The sequence below is a fragment of the Larus michahellis genome, chromosome 11 (genome assembly GCF_964199755.1).
Source record: "Larus michahellis chromosome 11, bLarMic1.1, whole genome shotgun sequence".
Taxonomy (NCBI): Eukaryota; Metazoa; Chordata; class Aves; order Charadriiformes; family Laridae; genus Larus; species Larus michahellis.
In genome coordinates, this window is record NC_133906.1 from 5,641,784 (window position 1) to 5,652,357 (window position 10,574).

At 46.2% G+C, this 10,574-nt stretch overlaps 1 protein-coding gene across 1 annotated transcript in view; it reads left to right on the top strand.

Annotated features, from left to right (window-relative positions):
• SLIT3 (slit guidance ligand 3) overlaps positions 1 to 3,426 on the top strand; it is a 522,490-nt gene extending 519,064 nt beyond the window's left edge. Inside the window, exon 35 of the mRNA XM_074604436.1 lies at positions 12 to 3,426. Coding sequence (XP_074460537.1) covers positions 12 to 250 — 239 coding nt within the window. The 3' untranslated portion in view covers positions 251 to 3,426. The remainder of the gene's footprint in view (positions 1 to 11) is intronic.
• Positions 3,427 to 10,574: the final 7,148 nt, after the last annotated feature.

Sequence of the window (10,574 nt, forward strand, 5' to 3'; positions counted from 1 at the left end):
GTTCTTACCAGAGAATCTCTGCCAAGGAGAGATAATACGAGAAGTAGTCCGTAAGCAGCAGGGCTACACGTCGTGTGCCACTGCCTCCAAAGTACCCCGCCTGGAATGCCGCGGCAGCTGCGGCAATGGGCAGTGCTGCGTTCCTCTCCGGAGCAAAAGGCGGAAATACTTCTTCCAGTGCATGGATGGCTCCACCTTCACGGAAGAACTGGAGAGACATGTGGAATGCGGCTGCTCAAAATGCTTATAAGCCATTCTCCAGTCTCTTGCCACTTTAATCGACTCAGAAGCGCTATCAAAACGGGACCTATTTACTTGCAGAGTGAAGAAGAAGAAAAAAATTATTAAGTATATTGTAAAATAAACAAAAAATAGAACTTATTTTTATTATGGAAAGTGACTATTTTCATCTTTTATTATATAAAGTATCACACCACTTTGGGTATATGTATCATATAGTGAGTTATTTTTACCATGAAACTTTTTTAACAGTTGTAAGAAAAAAAAATTAAAAAGTTAAAAGTTAAAAAAAATATATATAAAGAAAACATAGCCTAACAGGAGAAATGTGGGGGGTGACTTTATGTGTGTGCACAATGAACAAATGTAAAGGTGTTCCAAGGACCTGCCACGGAACTGATTCGGGCTGAAGAAGCCTCCGAGACTCTGGGCGGGTCTCCTGAGAGAGCGGATCCCCACGACCGACAGCCATCCCGCCTGCTCGGGCACCTGAGAAAGCCTCCCCCTTGGCCCCTTGCTCTGCCTAACACTGCCGTCGCCGTTTTGTTCTGTACAGTGGCTCCGCTTGCTGTTCTTGAACTGGTTCCCTATAGCACGTAGGCACTGCCGCAGCTTGAGGCTAACTGCATTATTTGACTATTGTAATACTATAATACATTTTTTGCTGTGTATGTTGTGTTTATCTGTGTTCACATTATATTCTTCAGCAACTGTACGTATAGAGCACAGGCAGCTTTATCCAAAAGAAGGGGACGAAGGGAAAGGAAGTGGGGAAATTTATGTTGCTTTGGGAAGTTTGGGGGCAAAATGTGAAATAAGTGCTAAGTAATGCCTAATAAATGACATAGTACTTTTGTGTAAACTCCTCAGCTATGTTATTTCCCACGTTTGTGCCTTCTTGCTCCCAGCCTTGAGACCTTTTTTGTATATGAAATATGAGGAATGCACTGCTACATAGTTTGTCACGCCTGGACACTTTAACTTGCAAAGGTTGTAAAGAGCATGAAAATATTGCAGGTGCCAGAACGTACCTGCAATGTAGTGGCTTTTACTCCCGCTGTCACTTCAGCTGTGGACGTCAGCTGGGCTGTAGCTGCTGTTCATCCACGTTCTGGTACTGAGCAGTTGGCTAATTTTTCTACAGCTTTTTAAATGAGCAGAAGTTGCACTATATCCATGTGAAGGTGTTCAGCCGACATTTGTCCACCTTAGCAGCACTCTCTTCTCTGCACAAGGAGAGACGTCACGGCTCCAGCCCGTCCTGTTCTCGCATTTGCTGCAGATTGACCAATTCAGCCAAAGCTTTTCCATCCGCGCTGCTTCATATCCTGCGCTTATGTCTGTCTCCCCAAGGACTGCCATTAACTTCAGCTGTGTTCGTTGCAAATGCTGAATAGAAATGGAAATCAATGCAGGGATAAATTCTTACCATGAATGTGAGGCAAAAATTGATTCTGGGAGTGAGTTTGATTTTTGGAGGTTTTTTGGCAGGGCTACCTTTCAGGGTCAGTAAGTACATGCAAAGAGTACCATGGATACCTTGAAGTTTCTCTTACTGTAAGTTTCAAACATCCCCATCCAATGACTGTTCCATTACCAGTGTAATGTCTTTCTTTCCCTAATATGGCAAGTATTATGGTCCTTTCTTTGATTTTTCTTTCTCGGAGAGGTATAGTCAGAGATGACTCCTAGCAGCCATAAGCTCCTTTTTGGGACGCTCACTGGTCTCAGCAAAAAGATTTCAGACCAGGGCTTTCAGCAAAGGATGAGTAGGAAAGTTGAATCAAGTAAACAGGGCTTTTGTTTGACCGGGGCTTTGGAAGGATGCACAGAATGCAACCCTGCCATGACAAGTATAAATGTTTATTTCCCATTACAGAAGAGTGACCATCTAGCCATTGTGCAACCAGAAAGCTCTAACGTGCTTAGTGTTCTTCTGCTACGCCAATCTCTCCTGAACTGCAGCAGTTCATTCATATTTCTTTGTTACCACCAGAGCAACTTGAGCAGAAGGGACATAACCAATATAATAGCCATCTCACAAAATAAATACCAGTATGTGGAGCTGGCAATCAGCGACACATAAAACAATCACTAGTTAATGTGCCAAACTCTGATTGAAACAGTACAGCTCAGGAGCCAGGGAAAAACTAACCCCAGTTGCAAGTACTTTGGGCTGCTTTTTGTTTTGAATATAAAGCCAGAAGCTCATAGCAGCTGGCGTTTGTGGTGTACAACAAAGATCACCCAAACTCACAACCTACAGGTTTTAAAAATTCGTGCAAGTAACTGCAGACACTTGTGCATATATGTGCCTGGCACACCACTACCATTAATGTTTCATTCCTGCTTAAACCACTTTAATTTCTAAAGCAAGCAGCTGCTATGGTGTTGGGCAGAAGAAATCGAGACTGAGCAGTGGCTAACAAGCCCTCCGTGTGCTCTGCTACACAATTTGTAGGCACTGAACTGCCACAGCCTGCAGAAACACGGCCCCTCTTGAACAGCACCCAAAACTGTGTCCAGTTTGTCCCTTGAGCAGCAACACGTATGAGAAAGAAGGTGACATTTACTCGTGGCCTCGCAGCTGCTGGAGGGTGCTTTACAAGGAATGACCTTGGCTGGCAAGGCACAAGCCATCAACATCTCGTTAACGCATCACTCTGGGACTGATTTAAGCAAAGTGACCAGCAACAACGCAGCAAGGCTGGCCCTGCTCCGGGCCCTTTTCTACCATGGCACTTCAATGTCAAGCGTTGGGATAAAAAAAAAAAAAAAAAAAAAAAAGATCTATTTTGTAACCAAATGATGCAATTTTTGTATGCTTTTAGGCAGCACTTGCCATTGGATAGTGATGCTTTATGTCAATGATTCTCTGACCTGCTATAGAATTATTTTATGTTAAGATGACAATAAAAAGCATTCAGATGTGCCAAAAATGTGAGGTTAACTGAGGTGTAATTAGCTCTGAAAGTTCCTCTGTAACCTGCCTAATGTTACACTAGATTTCAAGAACTGCGGGTACAATGCAGTAGTTTTTACCTCTATAAAGTTTTAATATAAAGTGAAGAAAGATGCTTACCCTTAAAAAAATGGCAATGCAGACTGGTGTGAACTGATGTATTTTATTAATAGATTTTTCATTGTGATGTAAGTTTAAATAAATTGTTGGGTTATGGAAGATTGTAACATACCTTGTGTTGTGATGCAGGTCATTTCTGTGTGTGTTTGCGGTGAGTCTGACCTTTCAGAGTGTGTGAGGTAGCTCACGGAAAACGATGGGAGGGCTACACACATTCTTCTTGGACAAATCTAGTCAGAGAATGGCTGTAGTTAACTCAAATGCAGTATTAACAGTGGTTACATATTTTGATGGCATCACAACCTAATCTTTTAGGAGTCTTACATGCACAGATGAATTAAGCCACATAGTTTTTGAGCCTGGGCATTTTCTTCAATTAAATACTTTATTTGCTGCTTTTTAACTATTTGAGAAAGGCCTGTAGCAAAAATACACTCATTAACTAATGAAAAAATAAACAAAAAAATATTGGGAATTGGCATCAGAGGAGGTGTGATGGAGGAAATAGAAGTCATGCAGCCAACAGCGGCTGACAGGGATCTTGTGATGCCCTGACACAGGTATATTCCAAATTTGCTGCTGCACCTCTGTAGCTGATTCTTACCAGTGACCCAGATGTAACAGACCTCTTCTGTTCATCGCATTCTGGCCTTAGCATAGAATAAAACAAAGCTCCCACCTAGTCCTCCGCCTTCGCTCACCCATGCCCCTGTGTAATGCTCACATATTGCTAATCATGCTCCAAACTACGGCCCTTGGAGTTGCCTTTGCCATTCCATACAAAACTACTGACAGCACTCAGCCAATAAAAACACTTAACACTAATGAGCATCATTAAGCCTGAACTATGAAGGTTAATTACATAATTGTAGCAGATGGTAGCATTTTCACCTAAAGCAAACCCAGCTGAGCCCACTAAAAAGCTAGCAGGAGCTGTTCAAAAATGCCTAGGTACGGGCTGAAGTCACTGGTTTGCACAACAGTTATTTGTATTGCTCGTGGCTTTGCAGTGCACGGGTTCCTCGGTTGGCGCTCAAGCAGCCACAGCCTAAGGATAAAACGCTCTTGTTTGTGCTTCAGCTTGCAGCGCTTCAGGTATTGCTTTTTAGCCATTGGTCTGAGGTAAACAATGCCAAACACCTGTCTAGCCCGCGTTCCTTTACCTTTGTTTTTTCTAGTGGGCAGGGACTAGTTACATGGTGGTGTTGTTTGCAGGGTGTTTGGCTGTGGGTTTTGCGTTGCTGTCTGGAGGTCCAGTCGCTTCTGGTCTCTGTGACCTCTTTTACGAGTTACCTCCCAATTCCTGCTTCAGCTTACCCGAGACAGCCTCGCGGCTCAGTGGGCTAGGCAGCCACAATTGCCTTCGTTATGCCAAGCCCAGGGCGCTCCTGAGTAATTCCTTTGGCCTAAGGCCCAGCCAGATGTCCGACTGGATCACCGGGTGGCGAGTCCCGCGGGTGAGCCGGGCCAGCATGTTTCCCAGGACAGGCTCCCCGGCTCCGGCGCGGCGCTGCGCGGGGCCCGCCAGCAGGTGGCGCCGCAGGGCGCGGCACGGCCCGGCCGCTCGGCGGGGTGCGATGGGCGGAATAGAATAATTTCCGTTGGAAGGGACCTGGAAGGATCAGCCAGTCCAACGGCCAGAGCAATTCTGGGATGACCAAACGCTAAAGCACGTTGTAAGGGCATTGTCCAAACGCCTCTTAAACAGGCTTGGGGCACCGACCGCCTCTCGGGGAAGCCTCTTTCAGTGTCTGACACCCTCTCGGTAAAGAAACGCTTCCTAACGTCCAGTCTAAACCTCCCCTGGCGCAGCTTTGAGCCATTCCCACGCATCCTATCACGGGATACGCGGGAGAAGAGCTCAGCACCTCCCTCTCCACAAAGCTGTAGAGAGCAATGAGGCTGTCCCTCAGCCACCTCCCCTTCAAACAGACAAACCCAAAGTCCTCAGCCACTCCTCGTAGGAGCATGTGTATGTGTGATATATGGATTTTCTGGGGAGTTTTAAGTAATAATTTCTCAGGTTTTATTGATCCTGTGCCATCAACTTCCTAGCATTATTCACATTGTTCCTGTGAGGAAAGGAGCCCCTGCTGTCCCCATGAGCTGCAGTTTGGCACGTGGTCACTGCGGCCAGGAACCTGCAGTTTGCCCCAGCACTCTGCAGGAACCACCAGCAGGAGGGTGACCCTGCCAAGCCCCACGTGTGACACCTGAGGGTGTCCAACACATCTTCGGCACCATCCCTCTGCAGCAGGATGATGGTTCCATGTGCTGGCACACGGCACAGCTGGTGCCTATGTTCTGCTGCAGCCTCAGGACAGTGTCATGATGGCAGCGTCACAAGGCTGCTGTTGATGTTGCCACCGTTACTTCAGTGCTGGCACCTTAAGGAATAGCACCTGATTCTGCAATACCCTAATTCTGCTGCCGTTTGCTCACAGTCGCTGAAGAGTTTATCACCCAGCCGAGCTGGTAGGTGCACACCCCTGCGGCTGTTCCTCCGAGCACCTTCAGCCCTCAGAGAGCTGGGCAGGCAGCAAGAAACTCCTTGGGCATGTCACAGAGCACACATGGGGTACAAGCAGTACTTGCTAGTCTGAGGAAGCTTAAACTTACACCATGACACTCAGGGGCAACCCCATAGTCTCACAAGCAGGAGGAACAGAAGTTGCTGCAAGACTTGTACCTTGTTCCTACATGATCTCTTGCCCTTCTTCTTTCCCAGGCCTTTTGGGATGCTCAAGATAGTCTGGGATGACACTGCCTTCTCCTACTGTCTCTGATTCTTGTCCCCATGGCACAAGGATCACTCCTTTTCCGTAAAAATAATCTGTCACAACTACTGTGTCTTACCTGGGGAGGAAGAGTACACATCCTAACTCAGAGAAGTGTGGAGGGGAGTGAAGAGGGTTAAACGAGTCCCACAGGATCAATGGCTTTTGTGCTCAGAGGATAGCTCAAAACTCTCAGGGAATCAGTCCATTACATTTTCAGTGGTCCAGTCTGCCAGCTAATCTTCCACCCGCAGCATTTAACCAGGCCATGCCATGTCTCACCTGCACAGGTCAGGGGACTCTGGACCCTGCGCCACTCCAGGCTGCTGGCTGTGTGCTGCCATCCCGTGCTCCCGCACTGGCACCTTTATCCTGCCCCACCACCTTGTCTATGGCGCTGAGACCCAGATCCTGCACTAGCGCAGCGGATGAATTTCTGCAAAGACAGAAAAAGCCAGAAATTAGGTACAGGATTTCACCACCCTGGCAAAATGGCAAGAGGCTTTGGTCCAAGGCAGGGCTATTCCTTACCCTCAGCCTTGGAAACTGTTTCGTCCAGAACTTAAAAATATGGCAGAAGGACCAGCACAAGGCAGACAATAAACATGAAATTTTTCACTTGAGGAAAGTGAAATTTTGTGAAGTGACAAGAAACTGAAGCCACGGTCCTCCACTGAGAAGGGCTGTTATTGACAGACAAATGACTGTGCCCTGCTTTAGACACTTTGCATGCAGAGCAAGGTTACAGGAACCAAATACCACAAAGTAAAGTAATTTACGTGGGGACTTTGCAGCATGCGAGATACTATCATGCTTTCACCTAGCATGTGATAAGAGGACATACAACAGGCAGTTGCTACAGAGGAGCTTAAACTTCCTTAATTATATGCCAGCATTTTCTAAACTGACCTAGTTTCTTCTGGGTAAAGCACTCATTGAATTGTTGGGGTGGCAGGGTATTTTTTAAATATAATTTAATATTTTTTTTACTATGTAGAGGTAAATACCAAAACATGGTTTAATGCACTAAGATCCAGATAGATCAAGTTGGTTATACCAATAAATAAATGAGATTCTAACATAGCAATAAAACAATTTTTGTCTCACCCTGTCATGCTTTAACCCCAGCTGGCAACTAGGACCACGCAGCCCCTTGCTCACTTCTCCCCTTTCCCCTCCAAGAAGGGTGGGGAGAAGAGGGAGAAAAGGAGGAGAAAGGGAAAAAAATCCCTCACGGGTTGAGATAAAGACAGTTTAATAGAACAGTAATGGAAAATAACAATAGCAATGGTAAAAGAATACACAAAATGAAGTAATACAATGCAAGTGGCTCTCACCAGCCCGTCAATTGGTTGCCCAGCCTGTCCCAAGCAGTGATCCTGCCCCCTGGTCCGACCCCCATTTATATACTGAGCATGACATCTATGGTATGGAATATTCCCTTGGCCAGCTTGTCCTGCCTGTGCTCCCTCTCAGCTTCGATGGGAAGCTGAAAAAGTCCTTGACTAATATAAACATTACCTGGCAACAACTAGAATAATATGTGTTACCAACGTTCCTGTCATACCAAATCTGAAACACGGCAGCCACTGGAGAGAAAACGAACTCTATCCCAGCCGAAACCAGGACCCACCCCCAAAACATCTTTGTAAGTAACACAGTTTGAAAAAAAAAATCAGAACTCCTTGCATTGCAGCATATCATTCCTATAGAGTCCTCTCACGTCATTTCATCCCACATGGACACTGTAGAGTACTTTAGGACAGTCATTAACAACTATCGCTTGGAATTGGTATATATACATATATGCACACTTATATAGCCAATCATACATTCACCTTCAGATTTATTTATTCCTCCTTATGGGCTATTCAAAGCGGTGTGGTGGCTGACATACAAATAGCTGCAATCTAAAAGTGCTCATAACCTATAAATCAACTTGATCTGCAAATTAAGGAATATTCTGAGCCTCTCAAAAGCCTGTGTTATACTTCTAGTTTGAGCTAAACCTCTACTCTGAGACAGACTAAAGACAGCTAGGAGTGTGGCTTGGTTTTTTATATGTTGTGTCTTAGCTGATGATGTCCAGCTAAAGCATTTCACCTTCTTGTGAAGCAGAATCAAACTTTCAGATGTGCAAATCTTGTTTTTCATTGAACCGCCCTCAGTTCATTAATTATCACAGAGCCCTTTATTTATTCCCATTTTTACATGGGGAAATTAATTAAGAAGTCTTGCTAGACAAATAGCTTAAAGTGGGCATCCAGTGTATTCAAATTCAGAACTTGCTCCTAAGATACCCATGCATAAAATATCTATTTTTGTCCCTGACTGAAGTCAGGGGCTAGGAAAGCAACCACCGAATCTGCATTGCTGGAAAGGGAGAATTATAATTTCCTCCATGAAAGGCTGGGTCAGGAATTTTTCTGCCTGTTTCAAAGGGCAGGAATTGGACAGCTGTCAGGCTGTACACAAGGTTTTTCTTGTTTTTCTGGGTTGCATGTATATGTTTATTACTGGGACTTCCCAGAAATGATATTTTATTTCCTCTAGTGTTAGAAGTTGTGTAAGAAACACAGTCAGAGTGCAGGCGCTGGGAAAGAGGCCTCAGGTTTAAGGTACTGAAAAATCTCCCTGCAGATCTGTTTTCCCCAACCGCACCAGAGATGCCTGCGTGACACCGGATAGCTCATTTTACACAAAACATTCCACACTGCATAGTCTGGGGACGGGCAGGAAATTAAAGACTCTATCTTACAATCACAGTATATACTTATGAACGGGCACAAGTTAACTTCCAGGTAGCAGTGAAATTCTTGTATTCCCTAATATGTATGTAAATGCTTGTGTTTAACATTTCAATAGTAAACTACATTGCAGTGAAAAACCGCAAAGCCACACTGAAATTTCCTCTCTTTAAGAATAACACAAGGGAATTTCCACAATTGCATGCAGCTTACAGGAAGAGAGAAGATCTGCAGCCTTGTTAATATACTCTTAACTCCTTTAATGGACAAGAAGAAAATATTAAGAACGCTTCAGAGTATGTTTTCCAAATACAGACATTTCAGAAAGGAAATGTGGTAAGTGGGCGACAGCACCCACATGAGACTTCCGGCTTTTTTAATGTAAGATGCTGGATGAAAATGAAGAAGAAATCCTTTAATGACAGGTTTTAGAATAAGACCCAACAAAATACCAGCGCTCAAAGCAGATGCAGAACCCCAGAATTAGACATCTGTACTCCCTCATCGTGCACAAAGGTGGCCAGCATGGGGAGCAAAGCTCTGCTGGACCTGCTGAGCAGGGACAGAGCACCCGCCCACATCTGAAATCTTTCCTTGTAGTTGGGCTGTAAGCAAACACTGTTCTCTTATGGGATACAACATCCAAAATCCTTTCCTGCAGGAAGGCAGTGACCAGGACTCAGCAAAGGGCACTTGGTACGGGGTAAGAGGATTTTTGGTATGTGTTTGGGGTGGTGGGGGAATGAAGAGATGGTGGTTCCTGTTTCTACACAATAGATTAGTGAGTAAACCACTTGCCCAGGAAGCTGGGGATTTAGTCTTTCCTCGGTTTGTGAAGGGTGTCTTCAACAGAGACTTTTGTCAAAGCAAACCTCCAGACACAACAGGAAACTTCAGCTTCCAAAACAGAGCTGATGCCCAAATCCTCCTTCTGGCCCATAGCTTTTAGATTTATCCTCGATCACCGTAATTCATCTAGAATTACATGGCACTTTATCACAAAGAAGGGGCGGTAAAAAAAGGCTGTCTGCTCCACGAGGAGCTCTTACTGGAAAACTCGAGTTACGAGCAGCAGGTCAGAGACCTTTCAATGTCCTGCCACCACCAGCGGGCTTTCCTCCAGCTGCCCACAGTAAGGGGACTCTCCAAAACCCTCCTAACAGGGAATTAAATGTCAGCCCATCCTTGTACTGCGTGAGGAAAAACTTCCTGAGGACTGAAGTTACCCATGTAGTTACCGGAGTCCAGGCACAGGCAAATAAAACGAACAATTTCCTAAACTGCTTTTGGTGTGTAATTGTGTGAGCGCTTTCATTCACAGTCAGAGGAACTGAAAAACAAACCTCATCTCCCATCTTTACTGCCAAAGAGCAGTTATGTGGTACTTCCACCTCAGGAGCCGTGCAGTGGAAGAACACTGGGGCGGCGGCAGCTCAGTCTGACATCCCGGTTCCGCGGGAGCCGCACGGCAGCGCAGGCCCCTCCTGCCCTGTCCCCGCTTTGGGGGGCGGGGGCGTCCCGCTTCCATACGACCAAGGCGGCTGGGCCACGGCCTGCCCGGCGGCGCGGGACCGGCGGGCAGCCATGGCTGCCTGAGGGCTGAGGCACCGCCACCGCCCCTCAGCCGAGGCCCCGCCCCCCGCGGCCCCGCCCGGCGCTGGCGCCTCCCGATTGGCTGGGGGTGGTGGGGTGAGGGGCGGGCGGCGCGGGGCACGCCGGGAGCTGTAG